Source organism: Lethenteron reissneri, chromosome 24 (genome assembly GCF_015708825.2).
Source record: "Lethenteron reissneri isolate LAM-NWPU_2019-01 chromosome 24, ASM1570882v1, whole genome shotgun sequence".
In the NCBI taxonomy this organism is placed as follows: domain Eukaryota; kingdom Metazoa; phylum Chordata; class Hyperoartia; order Petromyzontiformes; family Petromyzontidae; genus Lethenteron; species Lethenteron reissneri.
In genome coordinates, this window is record NC_083802.1 from 974,395 (window position 1) to 999,856 (window position 25,462).

The window sequence follows — 25,462 nt, forward strand, 5'->3', positions numbered from 1 at the left end:
GCGTTGGCACAGTGGTAAGTGCACTACACTATGAACCCGGAGACCTGAGTTTGATTCCAGCTCGCGACCAATACCAATGACGACAATCTAAACCAGTCCTGGGCCTCCCCGTGATCGATTCAACCTCAAATGACTAACTGGTGCAGTGTTTAAGTATCCCCACTCAGAAGACAAAGGCGGCCGGGTATGGTGCTGGCCACCCACCCTCTCGTGTACCGTGCTGGCCTCTATATATAGAGTCTGTTAAGGCTATATGGGGAATCGTTGTTTTGTGAGTGTGTGTGGCCAATGTGCATGTGTGGATAATGTGCATAGACCAACGTGTAAATGTATGAACTACCGTAACGGTGGTCAATGTGCACGTGTGGGTATGGACTCTGAATTTAATGCTGTGTGCGTGCAGACTGCTGTGTATTTGTGTGTGACTGCTATGTATGTGTAGCCAATGCGTCTGTGTGCGTGTATGTGTGCCCAATACCTTCTTCGCTGAAGCCAAACTGCAGCACCGAGGGCATGAGTCCCCACAGGAAGCTCTTGGAGTGGTTTATCTTCCTGCAACGGTGGCTGAACCAGCCGGCCTCGGCCTATCCCGGCCACGGCAGCAGGAGCAGAGCACGCACATAACGCCAGCCACCACGCACAAGAGGAAAGCACGGCTTAGACCAAGGCAGGTGTTTAGGTCATGGTTTAGACCAGGTAACTAAAAGCTGAACTATTCTTTTTATTGTACCGGGCAGGTAAGGCCCACTGAGCGAAATAGCTATTTTTCAGAAGCGACCTGGCCAACACAAATGATGGCTCAACGAAGTGGCTTATCACGTGGAAATGTATAGCAGCCAAATCTTCTAAACGCACATCGATTCTAAATGTGGACGGAAAAACCGGAGGACCCGGAGAAAAATCCAAGCGGCCACGGAGAGAACATGCAAACTCCAAATACACAACATGCTTCAGGGGATGGGATCGAACCCACAACCTCCTCCATACCAGGCGAGGTAGTTAATGTCTCGCCACAGTGGCGCCCAAAGGTGCTTGCAGTGATGGAACAAAGATATGTGCGGGCCTGTCCAAAGCAGTAGGCTTCATGTGGACACAGGCCGAGCGAAATTAAGTTGCGGTCCATATCCGGCACGTAGGTTGCCCTCCCCCACCCTCCACCCCGGTGGTTTAATAAATGCCAGGGTGTAAAAGCAAGGCTACCAAGGGTCAGGAAAACTGCAATATTTCAGACATGTGACCAGGAAAGAATAGTGACTGGCTACACAGGATCGTGAAGAGGTAAGACCACGATCTGACGGGATGTAAAATATCATGGGACCTTTGTTGCCAGTATCAAAGCATGAAAAAATAATAGGTTTTACCCTTTCTGGCAATAAAACAGGTGTTAAGATGTTCAAACACCAAATAGCTACTCAACCCGAGCTATAAATGCTCTGATATGTGCACTGTCTTTGTCATGTTTTTTGCATGTTCACCACAATGTTAATGCCGACTTCATTGCTTGCTAAAGGTATCAATTTGGTGTTTGAACATCTTAACAGCTGTTTCATGTCACTGAACAGGATGAAAGTTGCCTCAAAGAAAGCCGAAGTCGAAGTGGAAAGGGAGCTGCAGGGGGATATCGCTGGAGGAAACGATAATGCCCCAATGGCCAAGAAAAAAATATGCATAACAGGCAACATTTCCAGCAATGGCCCTTCTTCAGAGCACATTAACAGGCCAGAAAGACCTCGTGGATAATAGTTGGGAGACTGCATTTTACATCAAAGTAACCATGAGTTAGTTAGTTTTAGACCAGCGCACGGTCGGGGACAGCGTGCACGCGTCTGGTGGCGGGGCACCTGGTAGTCGAGCTCGTAGAGGCATCCGTCGCGCGCCGCCAGGAAGACGCGGCCCGTCGTGGTGCCGCACACCGCCTGGAAGTACGTGTTGTCCGTGGGCAACGAGTAGATGGGCTCGGGCAGTAGCAGCAGCCCCTCGCCCTCCGCTCCCCCATCACCTGCAGTGGGCACACCATCAACCAACTGTTATTTTGCGAAACAGACACCACGATTACTGGTGCCTCTTGCCGCTGCTGGCGGAAAGGCCGAACCACTGTACCATCGCTTCCCATAGCGGCAAGCACTCACGCATTCAAAGATCCCCGTATAGCCTTAACAGACTGTTGGGGCAAGTGCTGTTAGCGAGCAGCACCTATCAAGTCCGGCACAGCACACGCGAGGGTGGGTGGCAAGCACCACGCCCCGCCGCCTTTGTCTCCCCAGTGGCAATGTAACATACCATACATGGTACTCAGGCTGAGTCGACCAAGGGGAGACCCACGACCGCTACAGATAATCGTCACTGGTGTTGGCCGTGAGCAGGAATCGAACCCACTTTGCTGGGTTCGTAGCGTAGCGCGCTAGCCGCTACACTACCGCTCTCCATACGCACGCAAGCACACACATGCACACACAGAGCGTTTCACCTATGGAGACAGGCACTTGACATGTTGGGGTGTGGCACACAGACCTATCGCTCACTCACTCGTTTGGTCACGAGTTTTACTTCACCTGGGGCTCCCGATGGTGCGCACATGCCAAGCACGACGATCTCCACGGGCGTCGCCAGCACCAGCAGGTAGCGCACGTGCGGCTGGAAGATGCCTGCACCATGCAGAAGGACGGCGTTACAGGTGGCAACACAGCGCCGAGCTGTCACGCCAGTCACTGGAGCAGCATTGTCGACAGCACCAACATGGTGTCCAGCAGCATAACCATATTAGCTTAGTATATTTTTATATTTTGTGGAACCAGGTGAGAACCCAGAGACACCAGGAGTCTCATTTCTAAAAGTCTGCCGGTAGATAGCGATGATCGCTTTGTATCGTTCCACACGAGTAATTTGCAGGTATTTTTCGAATCTGGAAAATGTATACTGCGACGTTGGCACACAACGGCCTACTCTTGCCAATGACGTCAGAGGATATTTAAACATTCACTGTGAAGCAGTGTGCATTATCACGATTAGTACACCCACAGGAACAATCAGGGTGGCCACTGGATTCCAACCGTGAACCTCTGCAACAGAACCAGCAGTGAACGCCATACCGCTAGGCTACGTCACCGCCGTTAACGCGCCACCATCGGCATCACATCATCGCACCACCCAGCGTCACCACCACCATCACACCACCTCTGCTACCGTAATCTTATGAACATGATCAACATCGGCACATTCGCACTCTCCACAGCACCACATTGCTATCGAGCGGCAACAGTGTCAATAAAAGTGTTAAGAATGGACACTGTTTAATAGGATGTAAAATAAACTGCTAAAGATTTGATTGTGCAAGCGAGGCCCCTGGGATGTTGGCTATCAACAACAAGGCAACTCCTATGACTAATTGGGAATGGGACGCAAGCGTAGGATTGATCACCCTGTCGCTGGCCGCCTTTGGGGAGGGTGTATAGTGTGAAAGGCCGAAACACCCTAGGAACCAAAGGTACACTACTGACGATGCGCTCCCCAAATTTCACTCGGCTCACTATTCATGAACTCTTGCTTGCACAAAGGAAAGTAACATCTCATCCTGTGTTCTTGGAATCATATGAACCAGTTACGAGGGGCTGTGAAATCATTATTTCCCATTGCCATAGTGCTCACCTGGCTTGGGCTTGACGAGCCCAACGCAGAGGATGGCTTCGCTCATGCCATCGTAGTAAGCAAGGTCACCGCTGGGAACAAACAAGACACGCACATTAACGACAGCAGAGATGCAATCATACAGTAGTCCCTCGGGTAACGCTTGTGTTCATCCGTTCCACGAAAATGCCAACGTTCGTTAACCAATGTCACTGTTCACCGAGGGACCAGTGTTCAGGTTTTTGGGGTTAGATCGCATATATATGAATGTGTTGTTAAACCCACCACCACCCGACACAGCCAATTAGTGAGGTTTGTTACGTAAACAAAACGTGCCATTTAGTTTACTCTCCACCACACCGGTGTGCTGAACTAGTCACTAATTGGCACTTTTTATTTCGTGATAAACCTCACGAATTGGCTGTATCAGGCGATGGCGGGTTTAATGACACAGTTATTATGGATATTGTTCGTAAAAGTCTACGTGCTTTAAGCAAATATCCAATAATTTTAATACATAAAACATTCTCCAGATTTCAAGAGGCTATGGAATGTAAGATGCACCTAAAGCTTTGGTACATGATACAACACAACTATGACTGTCGTTGTGTATAATGGTATTAACAAAACATACTCGCTTCACATGTAAAATTAAGTGTCCCATCAGCGACAAAGCCTTCGAGGGCTGCATAATTTTTTTTTAAAGTGTATTAGGATCGGGAGAATACACAACTATGGACATCGGTCTTCCAAAAGATAATCATGTAAACGTTGCTTTAAAACAGGGAGGTTACTTGTGGATTGCGTCTGGCCCACAGGCTGCCAGGTGTGTATCTTAAAAGCTTACTCCTCATACCTGGTGGAAGGTAAGGGTAAAGAAAGTATAAGGTACGGGAGTATGAAGTTAAGTTACTATGTTGTCAAGTGATCCATTTCCCAGTGCACCTCACCCATCGTCGTAGTTCCACATGAAGATGTCATTGTCGATGGTTAGCCAGGCACGACCCAGTTCAGGGAACACTCCCAGCATGCAGTTACACTGCATGTCTATTCCATTAGGCACATTAAGGAGAACATGGACTTTATCAATTACGAAGCTAATTTTACGCTCGTGATGCATGCACGGAATCACGCGATGCATACATGGAATATGTAAAACCCCCCGGGACCTGCAAGGTTTGGCTGAAATAGTGTGTGTGGATGTCGGCAATGTAGCAGATAGATGTCTGGCATACAGCGTGTACAGATTGAGTTTTAGAAACTCATATTTTAATCTTTTGTTCTTAATATTCCAAGCAGCATCCTCAGAAGAGGACATGAGCACTGTGGAGCACTCCCTTGAGTAAAGACACGTCGACTCTAGAAATCTGGAGCAAATAATTACATTGATAGACACTACGCTGACATTTTTTGGCAGAGAAAAATGACTAAATAAATAAATACAAACTGCAAGTTTCCCCCCAAAATAACAGCATAAACTGTTCATCGCACAAAGTTAGGAAATTATGTCCCTCATTATTTTATGCGAGTTATTAAACGCTTAACCCTTCCACACCACCAACCCCCCTCAACGCAACCTAAACCGCGGGACTACACTTTCGCGGCGTAAGGATACGGCCAAACTGTTCCACGAGCTCGGGCGGGAGTGGAACCCTCTTGATGGCGCCAACCTCCGGTGGGTGAAGCATGGCGCCTGGCGCCTGGGACGGGTAGTCCAACTCGTTCATTCCTGACACCGTGGCCATTGCTGTTGCACGCGCAGGAGAGGGCAGGGGGTGATGGGATGGGGGGGACACCGAGGATAGTCACGTGACAGATGTCGCAGAAGTTCTCAGTATCCAGGCAATGGGATTTCTGAGCGCTGTCGCCTTCTTATAAGGAAGGAGTGGTCAAAATTCCTATGCAGGACCCCCCTGAATATAATTAATAATACGAATCTAATTTACTTATCCAAGAAAGTCACATTTATGAGAGAAAACACAAACAAATCAAACCTAATTGGACTTTTCGAGTTGGCTAAAACAAGAACCGTTGTGTAGGTATGTATGATGAACTGTAGATTTGAAGCTTTCGTGACTGCAAGGATTCATATTCTTGGGTTTTTTTGGTAAAGTCACGTAGATAAAAAATGAAAATTACTAAAAGTTAAATAAAATAAAAAATAATTAAATTTTTTTACCTACGTGACTTTACCGAAAAAACCCAAGAATATGATGAACTGCTTTCGCACCGTACGTAGTCAACCGTGCTAATTGGTTGGCAACGTACGCTGCGAGGTGTGTGTGGAGACGTTTGTGCTCTCCGTGTCCCATGTGACCGCACTGGGCCAAACGCACTGTGGTTGGGCACCCCCAGCTGTTCCGAGAGCTCAGGATAGAGGCGCTCCTCCATCAGCTTTCGCTCCACGTGCCGAGCCGCCGCTGCCAGCGCCACCGCCACGGCCGAGCCGCCCGCTGGCACCATCATCGCACCGCCAAAAGCCAACGCCGACGCTGCCATGACAACACCTGCCAACGCAACGACACCGTGGATTATGCTACTCAATCAATTGCAGCCATTTATTCATTCATTCTCAGGCATCCCAATGCCATGATCGGTCTTGGGAAATTGTTTGACCGTACTTTAACACGCTGGTCAGTGTTGATGGGTGGAGGGCAGGATCGGTTCTATTTCTTTGTATTTTTATTTTACCAGCTAAGGCCCACTGAGCTATATAGCTCTTTTCAGAAGCTACCTGACCACAAATTATAGCTCAGGTAGGTGGCTTATCACGTGAACATATCAGCCAAATCCTCTAAACGCACGTTGATTCTAAATGTGGAGGTAAAAACCAGAGCACCAGGCGAAAAATCCACGCGACCACGGGGAAAGAGACACGCAAACTCCAAACATACAGCAGGCGTCGTCAGGGTTGGGATCGAACCCACGACGTCCTCCTGTATACCAGGTGAGGTAGTTAACATCTCACCACTCGCCACTGATGTTCGCCACTGACGGGATTCCAATGTACCACCACTCTACTCAGAGTATGTTACTATCAGTACGAATGAACACACACATCTACTTTCATAATATTATTTATGAAGACGGGAAGCGTAAACATGGGATCAGTGTACAATACGAAACTGACCTCAACTCTTGCGTGGTAAATGCGAATTGTGTTATCACAGGGTCATTAACGTGTAGTTTTAAACAATCGCGTGCACGTTGGGTAACCCAAAGTGTGTTTCTATACGCATTTTCAGCTTTTGCGAACGATAAACATTTATTGGTTCTTTCGGTAAAGTCACGTAAAAGGGAAATAATAAAATAATAAAAAATCAAACATTATAAAATAAAATTATCACGACGTTTCGGCCACAATGCAAGCAACCGTTCTCAGGTGAAGAACAGGTCTGTCGGAAAGACAGCGTCTGAATGAACACAACCAAGCTTGGCAGCGTATATTTAAGCTGGGTTAGAGGAGGAGAGCGCCTTGACTAAGGCGCATTCGGACGCTATCTTTCCGACAGCCTTGTTCTTCACCTGAGGACGGCTGTTTGCGTTGTGGCCGAAACGTCGTGAGAATTTAATTTTATAGCGTTTTAATTATATTATTTTATTATTTCCCTTCTACGTGACTTTACCGAAAGAACCAAGTAGATGAATCCCTGCAGTCACGAAAGCTTTAAATCGAAAGATAAACATTTCTTTCCGGATTAAAATGCGACAAAACACTAGCGGGATGCAATTAACACGAATGACGCTACAGTATGTACAAGGACTTATTAAAAAATAATTGCACTGCATGCGAGAAGGTGCACAACATGAACGTGGATGAGAGGCAGCTGAAGGAGGCTCTGTAGTAGTTCTGCAGTGCCTTCTTCCACGTGACGTTCCGTCAAGGTGGTGCACTGCTCACAGAGAGCTCCAAATTGAGATTTGAAGCTTTCGTGACTGCAAGGATTCATACTTTTCGGTTTTTTCGGTAAAGTCAGGTAGGTAAAAATAAATAATAAAAATAAAAATAAAATTACAAATCACTATTTAAATCACTATTTATAATTTTATTTCTATTATTTATTTTTACCTACGTGACTTTACCGAAAAAACCTAAGAGTATAGAGCTCCAAATTGAGATGTATCGATCTCATCCAGCTGCAAATCCACTGCTGGATGAAGGGCTCCGTGCCGTGGGTTATTTGACACATTATTCACGCTGATCAGTGCGGGTTAGTGAAGATAGTGGGGGGGGGGGGGGGGGTGGCACAAATAGACGTGTAACCACAGAAGTGCAGTACAACAGACCATGAGGTGCAGTACAATGATGACAGAGTATCCTAAACGCGCCCCCCGCACGAGTTGCCCATCCGAGCGCTATCCGACTCTTAACTACTGCTTAGCGCCCCAGATTCCAGCGGGTGGTTTTTGGTCACGGACACACGAACACCGCACAAAAATTACATTTTTGAGGTAAATATGTATCTGAAAAAGAAAACATTGTAAACGTTTGTAAAAACAAAAGTTGTTTTACCGGTGCAGCACTCACGCGATGACACAGGACCCACCAGGCCTATATCCCAACAAGGCCTTTAAAATTATCCAACACTCGTTAATTTCAAAATGTTAAAGCTGTACCTTTATTGCGAGACGCGTGGCCGCGCTTAATTTTCGTGTCGATACTCTCACGTTTTTTTGTTGTTGGTTATTTAACGTACCAAACTTGCGAATAAAAGTTTAAATTAGTTTCTAGTTGATTCAATTTCCCCTCAATGGCGCCATTCGCATTGCCCACAGCACCCGCGCCCCCCTCGCTGCCTCCCATTGGCTGGCCAAGGAAATCGCCCTCGGCCAATCACGGCGGCGCATTTCAACCACGCGGCTTTAGCCCCCACCCACCACCGCCGATCCGCGTGACGTTTTGGCGGGAACCGCGCGAGGGGTTTGCCCCCCCCCCCCGTCGACGGTGGCCGCCGAGTGCGCGTTTGTAAATAAAGTGCGATTTTTTATTATTACTATTATCAATCTTAATTTGAGGATTTCGTGACTGCAGGAGTCAATACTCTTTGGTTATTTCGGTAAAGTCACGTAGGTAGAAATAAAATCACATAAAATGAAACAAACCACGGCGTTTCGATCGCAACACAAGCAATCCTCATCAGGTGGGACAACCACAGCAATAAAAGAATTAACCCGTTAAAACAAAGTTTTTCACTCTAAATCCTTTACAGTATATGCGTAGCGGCTAGAGTCCTCTCGTCCTCTGGCTTGAGATGGCTGCCACCTATGGGTCAGATGATTGCCTGCCACCATTAAGCAATTGGTAATTAAATATAATTTATTTTTTCCTAAAAAGTGTAAAATTTAGGAAAATTGTTTTCACGAAAATCAATTGTCACGCACAACGAGTCTGTGTGCAAAATGTCAGCTCGATTGGATCACGGGAAGTGGGTTAAAAAACGACCGAAAGATTTGCACGGTCGTAAGCGTGCAAGCAAGTGAACTTAATATAAAGGATTTAAAAATGCTCAAGTGGGCGAGAGGCAGTGTGGAAAAATAAGAATAGGGTTTTAATAAAACAGTGACAACCCTTACTAGTTGGCTGTGTCGAATGGTGGCGGGTTCTAACGACACATTTATATATTTACGCGATCTAACCCAAAAAACAACTCTATTATGCTATCGGCTAGTTGACAATTGTGTGGATTATAAATTACATTACGTCACATGGGGGGGAGGGTGACCTAGCCCCCGCCCCCGAGAATCGATTCCCTTCACATAATCGCCGTCGCCCACCGCAGTTGGATCGATCCAAGCGGCGCCTCTGGTCGTCATGGAGGTCGTCTACTCGTGCGATTTCCCACGGAAGCCGCGGGCCGCCTACTGCCCCGCGGTGCCCCTCGCCTGCGCCTGGTCGTGCCGCAACCTCGTGGCCTTCACGTCCGAGCGACGGGGCCCGCACGGCGACATTGGCGGTGAGAGACGGCCCGGCGGGTCGCGGGGTGGTGGGGGTGGGAGGCGGTCAGGCAAAGCCGTAGAGTTCGAGGCTTCTCCCGGCCAAGATGACTAGGCCGCAGCACCTCCTGGTGGGCGCGAGACAGGGTCATTCGGGGGTTCGCTTTGTGGTGGTGGCGGTGTGTAGGGGGGTCTTTGGGGATCTTTCTCATTTAAAGGACCTCTTATTGAGATATCTGTGAGTTCTTACCTCATTCAGGAGTATGTGAGGTCTCGATCATTCAGAGGTTTACGGAGCAAAAGGTCTGTAAGACAAGGGGGGAGCCCAATGGGTATTTTGCATGAGTGGGGGTCTGGGCTGCGTTATTTGAGGGTCCTCGCGGGGGATGTGTTCAGGGTACCGAGGGGCTGGGGTTCTCGGAGATTCGGGAGTCTTGTTCTGCGTGTGTGTTTGTAACAACCTCCCCGAAGCAATCCGGCACACTCGACTCCAAAGGGCAAAGATCCCCCGTGTGTAACGAACTGTTGGGGCAAGTGCTGTTAGTGAGTAGCAGCACCTATGAAGGGCGGCACTGTGGCACACGAGGGGGTGGGAAGCCAGCACCACGCCCGGCCGCATTTGTCTCCCCAGTGGTGATGTTTACACATGATAAGCCACTTCGTTGAGCTATCGTTTGTGATAGCCACGTCGCTTCTAAAACAGAGCTATTGTAGCTCAGGGGGCCTTACCGTTGGTAAAATACCAAAACAATGTTTTATTAGATTTGTGCCGGGAAGGCGACACGCATGTAAGCAGTAAATTACAGTCGATCTTCAATTATCCGGCGGCTTAGGGGGGGAAGGGGTCGCCGGATTTTAAAAAACGCCGAGTAATTAATTCACTACAGTATAATTGAAATAGCTTATTTTTGCACATTCTTGCATAACATTGTTTTAGGATGGTGCGTATGCGGTTTTTTTGGTGTTTTAAATGTGTTTTACTACGTGAATTTGGCATGAATAAACATACAAATAGACAAAATAAATATCCTACTGTCAATTACTGTATTTACGGTACCGTACTTAGCATTCTAATCTCGAAGACTCTGCACGGGGTGAGATGTACGTGCTACGTACTCTTGTTTCAACAACATGATTGTGTCTGACGATCGCCGGACTGGTTACTGCCTTTGGAGCTATTTTGCCGGATCGGCCCGGGATCGCCGGATAATGCTGCAAGCAGCAGGATAATTATCGATGATCGACTGAAAATTACTCCTTGCCACTTGTGTGTCCGCGTCCCAGAGCACACGAGCTACCCCATCCACATCATGGACCCCGAGCACCCGTGGGACGTGTGCACGGTGCGCTCCGGCCACAGCGACGTCATCACCTGCCTGGAGTGGGACCAGTCCGGTGCGTGTGCTACTCCTATTTTTGTGTGCTCTGCTCTTCCTTTTCGTGTGCTCTTCCTTCTCCCCATGTACTACTCTTCGTGTACCCCCCCTCTCCCCGTGTACTCTTCCTTCCCCCCCCCCTGTCCCCCCCCCCTCACCTCTCCCCGTGTACTCCTCTTTGTGTACTCCTCCCCACCCCTCCCTCGCGTGTACTCCTCCTCCGCATGTCTTCCTCTTCGTGTGCTCCGCTTTGTGTGCTATTCCTTCTCCCCTCTTCATGTACCTCTCCCCGTGTACTCTTCCTCCCCCCCCCCCCCCCCCGCGTACGCATCTCCCGTGTTACAGCGGACCGTCCTTTACCCCCTGTATTACGTATTATTCATGAGAACGCGGTGTTCTTCGGGAACGCGACTGCTAACGCGTTGTAGGAGAACACTTACCTGTATTCTGATCCCGAATCTCTTTCGGCTGCGCGTGCCGCCCGCCCGCCGTCGCCGCGCGCAGGAGCGCGGCTGCTGTCCGCGGACGCGGGGGGCCGCGTGCGCTGCTGGGCCACGCCCGAGCACCTGCTCAACGGCTGGGAGGCGGTGGGCGAGGGCGGCCCCGACGGCGAGCCCCTGCTGGCGCTCGCGTGGCTCCACAACGGCATCAAGCTCGACCTGCATGTGGAGAAGGCAAGAGGCCGAGGGGGGACAGCAGGGGGGGGGGGGACGCACACTGCCACACCGATACCCACAATACCCAAACAACAGCCGCCACTAAGTGACGGTGACTTCACCGCGCCGCACCTGTGCCCAGGCCAAGGTGCACTTGGAGGGCGTCGCGGGAAGTGTTGAAGGGCTCGTTGCTGACAGGAGGTCACGGGACGACCCTGCAGGTGCCATGGGTTGACTGACTGAGATGACTTGGCAGATGCACCGGCTGTGCCCCCTACTGTGCCAAATTGCTGCATTTTAGCCGCCCGGCGCTCCGCTCATTGTTGTGAGCGTTGCTCCTCTCTGCCCTCCGTTGTTGTTGTTGGAGGGTGACTGCCTCCAACTGACCAGCAGTGTCCTTCACGAGCCTCCTCCACGATCGCACACAAAGAAAAATATCCCCCCTATAGCCTGTAACACACTGTTGGGGCAAGTGCTGTTAGCGAGCACCTATCAAGGCCGGCACGGCACACGAGGGGGTGGGTGGCCAGCACCAGGCCCGGCCACCTTTCTTTCCCCAGTGGCGATGTTTACACACCGCACCAGTTACTCATTTGAGGCTGAGTCGACCTAGGGAAGGCCCAGGACCGTTTCAGTTAATCGTCACTGGTGTTGGCCGTGAGTGGGAATAATCGGGTCGCCGGATTTGTGACGCAGCACACTAACTGCTGCACCACCGCTCCCCACACACACAACAACAAAAACAATGATCCTCCCCGCGTAACCTTCACGGACCGTTGGCACAAGCGCTGTAAGCGAGCACCTATTATAGCCACCTATACGTACCGCATGTTGAACGTTCGCACAGTACGCAGCCAACCGTGCGAATCGGAGGTGCAGGGGGAAGGACAACAAACTCAACACTAAAAGCAGTTCCACAGAAAAGAGTTTTCAATTGAGATTTTAAAAGTGCACAGCTCCGTGCGCCACCACCATTCTGCCTCAAAACTGGCCCCTTTGTCTTCCCCTGTGCCACCCCCCCCACCCCTGCTGCGCCCGCCGCCGTGCAGGTGGGCGCCATGAGCTTCGGCGAGAAGTTCTCGCGCGCGCGCTTCCACCCGTCGCTGGCGGCGTTTGGCGGGCGCGCGGGCGACGGCTGGGTGGGGGTGTCGGCGAGCGGCCTGGCGCGCGTGTGGCTCCTGAGGCCCGGCGGGGCGCTGCTGAGCGCCGTGCGGCCCCTGTCGCGGCCGCGGGCCCGCGTCGCCGCCGCCGACGCGGCCTTCACGCCCGCGGGCCACGTCGTGGTGGCCACGTCGGACGGCAGCAGCTCCTCGCCCATCCACTTCTACCGGTGCGGCGCGATCGCTCGCCTGTCTGCTCGCCTGTCTGCTCGCCTGTCTGCTCGCCTGTCTGCTCGCCTGTCTGCTCGCCTGTCTGCTCGCCTGTCTGCTCGCCTGTATTCTCGCCTGTATTTTCGCCTGTATTCTCACCTTTCTTCTCGCCTGTCTGTTCGGCTGTCAGCTCACCTATCTGCTCACATGCTCGTACGCAAGCCTTTGTGTCAACTTGTCTATCCCCCACACACTTGTGCAATCACCTCTCAGCTTGCATCTCCGCTCACCTGTCTGTCGGCTCATCCGTGTGCTTCACCTGTTGGATCATAAGTCGTCCCCTTACTGGTTTATTCCGTGTATCCCCATGTGATTGTGTGTCTCCGTGTACCCTCGCTTATCCCCATGTTGTCTTCATATATCCCCATGTGTCTTCCTGTGTCTTTGTATCGCCCGTGTGTTCCTGCACATCCCTGTGTGACCCTGTGTGACCCTGTGTGACCCTGTGTGACCCTGTGTGACCCTGTGTGACCCTGTGTGACCCTGTGTGACCCTCTGTCCCCACATGTGGTCCCTGCGTGTCTCCCTGTGTGACCACGCACGCATCCCTGTGTGTCCCTGTGACCCCTTGTGACCCACGCGCGCGTCGTCCCCCGGCGTGTCAGGCTGACGCTGAGCGTGGTGAGCGAGAAGTGCCGCGTGGAGACGGAGCTTCTGCCGTCGCTCTTCCTCCGCTGCTCCTCCGACCCGTCGCGACGAGACAAGTACACGGCCGTGTCTCACCTGCGCTTCGTCACGCGGGAGAACTCCGAGCAGGTGGGACACGGACCGCCGGGGACACCGCGGGGACCCCTTGAGAGCACTCGCACAACGCGAATTTGCGCACATGCGCACAGGCGATCGCACGCAGTTGGCGCGAGGTGTCCATGTTGCCACCACTGGTAACATGTGATCGTGCGCGGTGGTGGTAACGCGTGACGGCGCGCGTGGTGCCACCTGCGCCGGCAGGTGGTGGTGTGCGTGTCGAGTGCGCAGGGCAGCGTGGTGGAATGCTGGTCTCTGCGCAAGGAGGGGCTGCCCCTCAACAAACTCTTCCAGCAGATCCCCTCCCTCGGTGAGCGCGGGCGGACGGGGGAGGGACACGGTTGTTGGGGGAGCGAGGGGGGGGGGAGTGCAGTACATTACAACGCGGTGAAAATGTACGCGGGTTGCGACCGGTGTCAAGACCCTGGACGGACAGTTTAACACGTCGTGGTAGTAGTAGGCTTTCGCGACGAATATTAGCCATAATAGAGGTTTTGTTGGGTTAAACCGCGTAAATATAAATGTGTCGTTAAACCCGCCACCACCACCACCCAACACGGCCACTTAGTAAGGGCTTGTCACGGAAACAAAACGTGCCAATTACAAAACAACACCCGGTGTATGAGACAGTAAACCCACAACATTTACAAGTCGAGTAATTAAAACTAATTGGCACGTTTTTTAAACGTGACAAACCTTACTAAGTGACTATGTTGGTGGTGGTGGCGGGTTTTAACGGCACACATATCTCCGCGATCTGTCACCAAACAAAAAAACCTTTATTGTGGGCCATACAGACAGAGGGAGTTGTCGGCGGTGTGGTTGGCCTGTGAAGCTTCGTGACGTAGGGAATGCGCAATTTCCACCGCTGGCTTCTGCAGGACATTAAATGGAAGATGAGCAATGCGCTCACCACCTACCGCTCGCCACTATGGCTCACCACCCGCTGCTTTGCGTGTGTGCGTGCGTGCGTGTGTGCGTGCGTGTGTGCGTGTGCGCGCATCGCGCTTGTCGCCTTATCGGTGCCAGGAGACAAGCAGCCGAGCGTGCAGAAGTGGCGCATCCTGTCCACTACGAGCGACCTGGAGCGCGTGAGCTCCGTGGCGCTGCCTCGTCTGCCCATCTCCCTCTCCAGCGCCGACATGAAACTCGCCGGGGACACCAAGTTCTTCCCCGGGCTCGGTAACCAGCGGCGGCACGTCCGGCAAAACCACCACCATCATCATCATCGTCGTAATCTATTAAAACTATTACGCATTTTTCTATTTTACCAGGTAAGGCCCACTACTGAGCTTTTTTAGCTCTTTTTCAGAAGCGACCGGGCTGCCACAAATTATAACTCGACGAAGTGGGCTTATCATCATCGTTGCGTGGACATTTATAGCAGAAGCCAAATACTCCAAACGCGTGGTGACGTTGATTTAAATGTGGAGGGAAACACCGGAGGACCCCAAGACAAATCCACGCCACCACGGGGAGAGAGACCCAAATATACAGCAGGTGTCAGGGTCGGGTTTCAATCCACGACCTCCTGCATACCAGGCGAGGGAGTTAACATCTCGCAACCGTGGCACCCTTAATCGGTGGCACCCCTAAAAATCGGTGGCACAACTGCGATCGACACAAGCACCAGCACACCATCGCAACCTTCTTAACCACCAGCATCGTCATACCCTCTTCCCGATCACCAGCGCAGCTACAATGAACACCAAAGACAAATATCACCCTCATAGCCTTAACAAACTGCTGGGGCACGTGCTGTTAGCGAGCAGCACCTATGAAGGCCGGCACGGCCCCAGTGGCAGTGTTTACACATCGCACCAGGCACTCGGTTGAGTTGGTCGCGAAGGGCGGGAAATCCAGCGCATTACGCTAACCACTGCGCCACCGCTCCCCACAATCCATCACCCTCGCTACCACCAGCACCGCAACCCATCGGCACCACCAGCAACATCTACGGCCCACACGCATCGCCACCGGCACCATCGCCAGCAGTATGCCCTTGTGTGTGTGCGGTGCCTGGTGTGGTACTGGCCACCCCACCCCCCCCATCGTGTGCCGTGCCAGCCTTCGGTAGGCGCTGCTACTCACTGGCGACCAACAGTCTGTCCAAAGGCTGTAACCAGGGTGGGGGGCGGGTACCTCTGTCTGTTGCGCCAGGCCTGGTGCTGGCGTTCTGCGACGGCTCGGTGCACGTGCTGCACCGGCTCACGCTGCAGAAGCTCTGCGCCTTCTCCCCGATGGGGGGCGGCGGCGGCGCGGGTGGCGGCGGGGTCGGCGGGGTCGGGGGAATGTCGAGGGGGGGCCCGGGGGTGGGCGGGGGCGTCGGTGGGGGCTCGGAGGAGCCGCCCATGAAGCGGGGGAAGGGCGCGGGGCCCCACCAGGCGGCGCACTTTTCGGCGGTGGCGCTGTCGCCCTCTTGCTGTGCCCTGCTCGCTGTGGAGAACAGCGGCAAGGTGAGGGGTGGGGGAAGGGGAGGTGGGGCAGCGGGAGAGGAGGGGCTGTAGTATTACCACGCTGACCCTAACCTTAACCCCTGACCTTACCATGACCAGAACCTTAATCCTTAGCTCCTTACTGACCCTAACCCAGACCTGAACCGTGACCTTAAACTTGATCAAGATGCTGGTGCATCTCCTGGTCATCTCAGGCAGCCAGCCCATGGCACCTGGATCTGTCCCGTGACCTCCTGCCAGCGAGCCTCCGACACTTCACGTGGCCTCAAAGCGCACCTGGCCTGGCACGGGTGCCGTGGTGACGTCGCCGTCACTTAGTGGCGAGCGATGGTTGCCGCTGTTGTCTCTTGTCCATCTCTGACCTCTGCGACCCCATGTACCCCCCCCCCTGCCCCCGGCGCGTGTGACTCCCGCGTGCAGGTGAGCGTGTCGCGCGTCTCCCCGTGGCTGGGCCACCCGCTGGAGGCCGGCGCGGCGCTGCGCAACCTCCTCTTCCTGCTGGAGTACGGGCTGGTGACGGGCCACGACGCCTGGGACGTGCTCCTGCACGTCCAGCCGGGCACCGCCGCGCCGCTCGCGGACCGCCTCGCCGAGGAGTACGCGCGGCAGGCGCAACCGCTGCAGCAGGTGGGATGCTGCAGCAGGTGGGATGCTGCAGCAGGTGGGATGCTGCAGCAGGTGGGATGCTGCAGCAGGTGGGATGCTGCAGCAGGTGGGATGCTGCAGCAGGTGGGATGCTGCAGCAGGTGGGATGCTGGCACGGGCGCCCGCGGTGACGTCACCGTCGCTTCGTGGGCGAATGGCGGGTTGTTCCCCACCGGGCTGCTATTGAAAGTCCACACAAATTAAACCGCCGCACGGTGGACGGGCGTTTTCACGGCGTGCCGATTATTGCTTTCTTTCGGCTCACTCGTGCGACGATTCGTTTAGAACTACGTCACTCGTCGTCAGGACAGGATCCAGATGTTGATGTGACAATCGAGGCGCCATGTCGTGGGTTCCGACCGCGACCCCGACGAGCGCTGTGTATTTGCTCGTCTCTCTCTCCCGCTGGTCGCGTGGATTCTTCTCCGGGTCCTCCGGTTTTTTCCCCCCTCCACGTTTAGAATCGACGTCATGGCGCGTTTTAGAGGACTCGCCCGCCACTATACATTTCCACGCGATGATGATGATGATGAGAAGCCGCCCATTTCCTGCGAGCCATCATTTGCGATGGCCAGGTCACATCTGAAAAAGAGCTCGATGATCAACAGCTCAGCAGGGCCTCGCCTGGTAAAAATATATATTTTAATAGTTGATGGTTTGTGTCCGTGTGCAGGCGCTGCAGACGCGCGTGCTGGCGCTGCGCGCCTGGCTCTACCGCCTGTCCCCCGGCACGGCGGTGCGCTCGGCGGACCTGCACACGCGCCTCCTGCTGCACGCCGTGTCCTGCACCCTCAAGTCCCTGCTGCGGCCCACGCTACTGCACACGCCCGACCGCGGGCCCGGCGACAGGCTCGCCGAGATCTGCAGCAAGAACACCGACACCGGTGTGCCCACGCAGTGCCCACGCAGAGAGACAAAGCGTCTCCCCCTCCCCGGATAGCCTCTAACAGACTGTTGGGGCAAGTGCTGTTAGTGAGTAGGCCCGGCACGGCGTACGAAGGGAGGGGGGGGTGGGTGGCCAGCACCACTCCCGCCCAGCCACCTTTGTCTCCCCAGTGGCGATGTTTACACACCGCACCAGAAACTCATTTGAGGCTGAGTCGGCCTAGGGGAGGCCCAGGACTAGTTTAGATAATCGTCACTGGGTATTGGTGGCCGTGAGTGGGAATCGAACTGTGATCTCTGGCGGGTTCGTAGCGCAGCACACTAACCGCTACACTATCACTCCACAGACACAGACACACGTACACACCGTACACACACAGGGGCTGGGAGGGGGCGTGCTACTCTAACATCACTTACCTCAACAGCCTATTAAAGGAAATACCGAGCGGGGGGGATCTTTTGTCTTCGTGCGCGGTGCAGACATCGACAAGGTGATGCTGAACCTGAAGACGGAGGAGTTTGTGCTGGACACGCTGCTGCTGCAGTCGCTGCAGCAGCTGATCCAGTGGGTGGCTGACTTCACCCTCTACCTGCTGGCCAGCCTGCCCAACCAGGTGCCACAGCAGCGGCCACGCACCATTATATCGGGCACTTCTGTACGGGATAGAGCGTTGCTCCCTCGCACGCTCGCACTCCTCAAGGAGGTGCCGCGCCCTGACTCTCCGTGCAGCCCGGTTTTCCTCCCACGTGTAATAAACACTCATCGTTAATTGGCTGAAAACATCTTAATATATAGAGGACTGCAGAGCTGGGGCGGTTGTTGGGGCTCGTTGCCTACGGTTCTTCGGCGATTGCGAGGCACTCGCGCTGCGTATGAAACTAAACATTCAACTCAATCGTCATGTAACCTGCTATGTTTTGGCGTGCCGTGGTGATCCGGTGTGCCGCGATGGTGCGTTGCGTGTGCCGTGACGGTGCGTGTGTCATCACGGTGCTTCGCGTGCCGTGACGGTGCGTGTGTCTTCACGGTGCTTCGTGTGCCGTGGCCAGGGCTCGATCTCGCGGCCCGGCGTGTCCTTCCTGCGGGACGGCCCGGCGCTCGCGATGCTGCGGGAGCTGCTGGTGGTGGTGCGCATCTGGGGCCTCATGAACCACGCCTGCCTCCCCGTGTTCACCGCCACCTCGGACACGCAGGACTCCCTCTCGCTGCTCTTCAAGCTCCTCACCAAGCTCTGGCTCTGCTGTAAGTGCGGAGCACGCGCGAGGGGTATGCGCGTGGTATGCAAACCCATGCATCTATACACGCGAAAAGACGAACACAAAGATCCCCTGTGTAGCCGCCTTTAACACACTGTTGGAGCCAAGTGCCAATTTGTACAAGGGCCGGCCACTGCACACAATTGTCTCCCCGGTGGCGAGACAAAGCTGGGCCGACCTCAGGGGATAGGCCCAGGAACGGTGTAGATTATTCGTCGCGAGTGTTGCCCGCGGGTACGAATGAACAATGAACTATTTTAACAATTTAATTTTACCAGCTAAGGCCCACTGAGCTACATAGCTCTTTTTCAGAACCTATCTCGCGATCACAAATGATGGCTCAAATAAGTGGCTTATCACGTGGAAATGTATAGCAGCAGCCAAATACTCTAAATGTTGTAATGTTGATTCTAAACTTGGAGGGGAAAGACTGGAGAACCCGGAGACAAATCCACATGACCACAGGGAGAGACACGCAAACTCCAAATACACAGCAGCAGGCGTCAGGGTTGGGATCGAATCCACGACCTCCTTTATACCAGGCGAGGTCATCAACATCTCCCGACCACCTGATGATGATGAGAGAGAGAGACACACAAACTCCAAATATACAGCAGCAGGCGTCAGGGTCAGGATCGAACCCACGACCTCCTGTACACCAGGCGAGGTCGTCAACATCTCCTAGCCACCGTGGCGCCCCAACGTATTTGGCTGCTATAAATTTCCACACGATGATTAGTCGCCTCGAGTACCCGGTGAAAAATCTACGCAACCGTACGCTATCCGCTGGGTCCCTGCGCACGCACCGAGCCGGTGACCTCTATAACCCCCCCCCCATCACCCCGCGCGCGTCCGGCAGGCCGGGATGAGGGCCACGGGCTGGAGCCGGACGACGGCCTGCTGGACGAGTGCTGCCTGCTGCCCTCGCACCTCGTGCTGCCCTCCGCCGACTGGCTGCCCTCGCCGGACGGCGTGTCGGGCCGCCTGCCGCTGGGGAAGCCGCCGTCGCGCGTCGCCTTCGGCCGCGGCATCGCCTACGCCGGGCAGCCGGGACCCGTGCCCGTCCACACGCACGTGCTCGCACGGTGAGCGCCGCCGCCGCAGCAGAGGTCGCAAACGGGTTTTGATTCCTTACCCGTACCCGTACCCGGCCGCACCAGGGTCGCAAACGGGTACCCGTACCCGTACCCGGCCGCACCAGGGTCGCAAACGGGTACCCGTACCCGGCCGGGTACGGGTATCTGGTAGGGTACGGGTATCGGGTAGGGTACGGGTATCGGGTACGGGTATCGGGTAGGGTACGGGTATCGGGTAGGGTACGGGTATCGGGTAGGGTACGGGTATCGGGTACGGGTATCGGGTAGGGTACGGGTATTGGGTACCCGGTTGCGACCTCTGCGCCGCCGCCGTGGCCCACTGGAACCCAGCGGCCGTCGCCGGGGTCGCGACGGCATCACGTCGCTGCATTGAGTTGTCGCGCTCACCGGATCCCGTGGCACAAACCAAGCCGGATTCCCCGTGTTCGTGGCGCTACCGGGTCTAATGACGCCTCTTCTGGGCACGGCCGGCGCTCGCCGCGCTGCCGTCGGCTCGTCTGGGGGGGGGCCCGGCGTTGCCGGCGCTCGCCGTACCTCGCCGTACCTCGAGCGAGCGGGCGGCGGCGGCGGCGGCGGCTTTTACATCGTCGGAATTTCCCCGTCTCCTCCCTCAACCTCGCCAGGTCCCCGGGTCACCAGAAGCTGGACAACCTGCGGCGAGTCAACCTGGGCGTGAACCCCACCGAGGACATCAAGGTGTGCACCAGGTGAGTGGCGACGCCGACCCCTCCTCCCTGCCCCCCCCCTCCCACCCTGCAGCCCCCTTGCTGCCCCCTCCCTGCGCCCCGACTCCACCCCCCCCCCCCCCCCCCCCATTTAGTATAGAAAGTAACATTTTTATGTGCAGCATAATTGAGGAACTGTTGTTGTTGCTGCCTTGGTGTGGTCTGGGACTGTTGTTGTTGTTGTCTTTGTGTGGTCGGGACCTGCCTGCTGCCTTGCCTCCAAGCTTGCATTTGGTGTCGACATGTCGGCAAGGAATTCACGTACTTGTGCAATTTGTACTCCGTGCCTTTATTTATATTTAGTCACTTGCTTTACCTTTTCTGTATTTTTCACTCCTGTCCTTGTGTTTGTTGTTGTTGCATCCTCTGTCGTTATAACTTGCTGACCACACGTGCCCCCCGAATGGATATCTGTGAAAAAGAGGTTTGTAGCTCATCGGATTCCTCATCCTCCAGTCGAAAAAAACTAAAACTTTATTTTGTATTTTACTAAGTTAGGCCCACTGTGCTATAATTGCTCTTTTTTTCAGAAGTGACCCTGACTGGCACAAATCATAGCTCCACGTAGTGGCTCATCATCATCGTCACGTGGACATTTATGGCAGCAGTGGCCAAATACGCACAACGTCGATTCTAAACGTGGGGGGGGGGGGGGGGGGGGAAACCGGAGGGACCCTCGGAGAAAAATCCACGCGACCACGGGGAGGAGAGCGGGACGGAGAACCGCACAAACTCCACATCGTCGTGGGTCGGGATCTCGAACCCCTGCGACCATCTCGCACGCCAGGCGACGGGTCGACTAACGTCGCCACCCCTCCTCCCCCGTCACCTCAGGTGCGGATGCATCACCATGCTGCGCTCGCTGAGCAAGGCGCAGGCGGCGGGGCCCTTCAAGTGCTGGGAGCAGCGGTGGGTGCGCAGCTGCCTGTGCGGCGGACTCTGGAGGAGGGTGCCGCCCTTCGTGCCGTGACGAGGAGGGGGGAGGGGGGACGCTGCGGCGTCTCACGGCGACACGGACACTTGGGGGTGGTGGGGAGGTTACTCAGGGTGGGACAGACCCCCCCCCCCCTTGCCCGCCCCCTTGCCCCCCCCCTTGCCTGCCCCTCTACCCTCACCCCCGGTGTTGCCGGCGAGACGTGCATCATCGAGAGTTGACGCCTGCTGTGTATTTGGAGTGTTGCACGTCTCCCCCCCCCCTCCCAACCGTGGTTTGGGGGGGGGGGGAGGATCCTCCGTTTCGTTTTTTCCATTTCCTCCACTTGTTGAGAATCGACGTCGCGTTTGTAGCAGAGTTGCTCGGCTGCGACGTGGATCGAAGAGTGGGCGGAGGGAAGCGGAGTCGAGGGGAGGCGGACAACAAGACATTGCTGGGTGGGGGCTGGGATTTGGCGGGGGTAGCAAAATAGCGAGAGAGGCGTTGGTCCGTGTCGTTCTCTGGGGGTGCCGGTGAGGAGGGGGGGGGGCGGTGGGGGGGGGGCGGTGAGGAGGGGGGGGGGCATCTCTGTGCCGGCGACAAGTGGGGGGTGGGGGGGGGGTGCGGCAGGACCTCCCAGGAGCTGCCGGTCGGCGTCCGAGGGCGGAGGACGCGAGCGAGGTCACGTGACGCTTTGTACAAAGGAAAAATAAACTCGCGTTTTTCACCGTGTTTGTAATCAATAACTTGCCGATGTCCCTGTTTACGTATGTATACTTACTTTGTAGAGCTTTGAAACACTGAAATGACCAAAGAGCGGTCAAATGTTTGCTTGCGTTGAACCCCAATGCTGTTCCTGCTAAATGAGGTGCACTCCTCGGAAGGCCGTGTGGGTGTTTTGGCCGCTACCGGTTACATCGTATGGGATTTTATAGTTACGGGAGGAAACCGGAGAACCCGAACCCACTCACTCTACAGAACAGGGATCATACAAACTATACGCACTGTCACACACTGCAGAACAGGGGGAGATCATACAAACTATACTCACTGTCTCACACTGCAGAACAGGGGGAGATCATACAAACTATACTCACTGTCTCACATTGCAGAACAGGGGGAGATCATACAAACTATACTCGCTGTCTCACACTGCAGAACAGGTGAACAGGCAAACTCCACTCGCTCTGTAGAACAGGGGGAGATCACACAAACTCCACTCGCTCTGTAGAACAGGGGGAGATCACACAAACTCCACTCGCTCTGTAGAACATGGGAGATCACACAAACTCCACTCTGTAGAACAGGGGGAGATCACACAAACTCCACTCGCTCTGAAGAACAGGGGGAGATCACACAAACTCCACTCTGTAGAATAGGGGGAGAACATGAAAACTCCACTCACTCTGCAGAACAGGGGGAGATCATACAAACGATACTCACTGTCACACACTGCAAAACAGGTGAACATACAAACTCCACTCACTCTGCAGAACAGGGGTAGAGCATACAAACTCCACTCGCTCCGCAGGACAGGGGGAGATCACACAAACTCCACTCACACTGTAGAACAGGGGGAGATCATACAAACTCCACTCACACTGTAGAACAGGGGGAGATCACACAAACTCCACTCGCTCCGCAGGACAGGGGGAGATCACACAAACTCCACTCACACTGTAGAACAGGGGGAGATCACACAAACTCCACTCACACTGTAGAACAGGGGAAGATCACACAAACTCCCACTCACTCTGTAGAACAGGGGGAGATCACACAAACTCCACTCACACTGTAGAACAGGGGGAGATCATACAAACTCCACTCAATCACTCTGCAGAACAGGGGGAGATCACACAAACTCCACTCACTCACCCTGCAGAACAGGGGGAGATCATACAAACTCCACTCACTCTGCAGAACAGGGGGAGAACATACAAACTCCACTCTGTAGAACAGGAGATCATACAAACTCCACTCACTCACTCTGTATAGAACAGGGGGAGAACATGAAAACTCCACTCGCTCTCACACACACTGCAGAACAGGGGGAGAAACGCACCAAATCCGCACACAAAGTTGCCCGAGTCAGGAATGGAACCTCCAGGCTCGCTCTTGCTGTAACGGCGCGCGTCCCCACTCCGCCTCCCTGCTGCACGACAAGCTCGCGCGGACACTCGTGACTTCAGAATAACGACGCAGACGTCAAGGAAGGGTCAAAGCTTTAATCCAACCGTGCATCTAACTACTCGAAGGGGGCTTTCATCAGTTCACACATCCATGCCTTAACACAGAAAAAAGAACCACCGTATAGCCTTAAGACTGTTGGGGCAAGTGCCATTAGCAAGCAGCACCTAGGAAGGCCGGCACGGCACACGAGGGGGTGAGTGGCCAGCGAATACGCCCGGCCACCTTTGTCTCCCCAGTAGCGATGTTTACACACTGCACCAGGTACTCATTGGAGGCTGAGTCGACCTAGGGGAAGCCCAGGACCAGTTTCGATAATCCTCACTGGTGTTGGCCGTGAACGGGAATCGAACGCGGGTAGCCGGGTTTGTAGCGCAGCGTGCTAACCGCTAAACTACCGCTCCCCACAGATGCACACGCATGGATTTGTATGCATGTATGTGAATGAGCGAGTGGAGTTTGCGTTTTTTGCACACAGATTGAAAACTAATTTCTTTGGAACCTCTTTTTGTAGTTTTATCCTTCCCCCGCACCTCCGATTCGCGCGGTTGGCTCGGTACGGTGGTGCGAAAGAAGTTCAACATACGTACACAGTCATATGCACGCTCCCACACCCTCGTACCCACACGTACACGCATGCACGCACCAGGAGGCACAGATGCACACACACTCGTACTCACGCACTCACGTGCGTACTCGTGTGTGCCTAACACACGCATGCACGTTCTCATTTGACCCACGCACACGCCCGTACGTAGATGCGCTCGTATACACACTCGTGCGCTCGTATACACACTCGTACGCGCGCGCACACACTGCTACACACACATCCGTGCATGCGCTCTCCTACGCACGCAACCTCAGGCACAACGCCCCCTTCCACACACCTACGTCTACACACACACACGCCACGTAAGCCGTCGCCCCACCCCTCGTCTTCCTTCACCACCACCTCCCTCCTCCCCTCACCGGCCTGGTTAAATTTGCACGCCCAGAGGCTCGGGGCAGCCTCCACCGGTTGCCCGGTTTGTGAGGCTGCTCGTCATAGGCCCAGGCCGAGAGGGGGGCAGGGGGCAGGGGTCAGAGGTCAGGGGCTTGAGAGACTGGCCGGATACACTGGTGGCGTCGTGGCTTCTCAGGAGCGTTTACAAGAACTTGGGGAGGTCCTTCTCGATCACCTGTGTGGAGCGCAACGGGAGAGAGACCAGGGCACGCATCAATGACCGCACACGAACAGAGAGAGAAGAATTGGAATGTATATACACGGCGCTCAAAGCGCCATGCCGTCCGTAAACTATTTAAACTAAAACTTTTATGTTAACAGGTGACTGTTCTGCGAGTTAAAAAATAAGACGTTTATTTTTACCACTAAGTTCTTCCCCGGTTGCAAACGGCTTTTGATTCCTTACCCGTACCCGGCCACACCAGGGTCGCAAACGGGTTTTGATTCCTTACCCGTACCCGTACCCGGCCGCACCAGGGTCGTAAACGGGTACCCGTACCCGTACCCGGCCGGGTACAGGTAGCCGGGTAGGGTACGGGTATCGGGTACCCGATTGCGACCTCTGCTCTGTGGTGGCACGTCCGGTTATC

At 54.3% G+C, this 25,462-nt stretch overlaps 2 protein-coding genes across 4 annotated transcripts in view; one reads left to right on the forward strand and one right to left on the reverse strand.

Moving 5' to 3' along the window:
* NUP155 (nucleoporin 155) overlaps window positions 1-8,414 on the reverse strand; it is a 35,985-nt gene extending 27,571 nt beyond the window's left edge. For 2 of the 3 annotated variants that reach the window (XM_061557884.1, XM_061557881.1), the window contains exons 1-8: window positions 8,242-8,414; window positions 5,961-6,131; window positions 5,240-5,371; window positions 4,575-4,671; window positions 3,646-3,716; window positions 2,553-2,645; window positions 1,842-1,999; window positions 479-584 (exon numbers count right to left, since the gene is read on the reverse strand). In XM_061557884.1, coding sequence (XP_061413868.1) covers window positions 479-584; window positions 1,842-1,999; window positions 2,553-2,645; window positions 3,646-3,716; window positions 4,575-4,671; window positions 5,240-5,371; window positions 5,961-6,123 — 820 coding nt within the window. In that variant the 5' untranslated portion in view covers window positions 6,124-6,131; window positions 8,242-8,414. Of the gene's footprint in view, window positions 1-478; window positions 585-1,841; window positions 2,000-2,552; window positions 2,646-3,645; window positions 3,717-4,574; window positions 4,672-5,239; window positions 5,372-5,960; window positions 6,132-8,137 lie in introns of all 3 variants that reach the window. The other variant, XM_061557883.1, reaches the window with a different exon arrangement.
* Window positions 8,415-9,412: 998 nt separating this feature from the next.
* MED16 (mediator complex subunit 16) lies at window positions 9,413-21,801 on the forward strand. The gene is made up of 15 exons (XM_061557894.1): window positions 9,413-9,578; window positions 10,843-10,953; window positions 11,439-11,608; window positions 12,640-12,920; window positions 13,566-13,716; window positions 13,909-14,014; window positions 14,734-14,886; window positions 15,865-16,160; window positions 16,581-16,787; window positions 17,479-17,689; window positions 18,171-18,304; window positions 18,741-18,933; window positions 19,807-20,032; window positions 20,668-20,751; window positions 21,604-21,801. The coding sequence occupies exons 1-15, from the start codon at window positions 9,437-9,439 to the stop codon at window positions 21,737-21,739; spliced, it is 2,601 nt and encodes an 866-aa protein (XP_061413878.1). The 5' UTR covers window positions 9,413-9,436; the 3' UTR covers window positions 21,740-21,801.
* The last annotated feature ends 3,661 nt before the right edge of the window (window positions 21,802-25,462 follow it).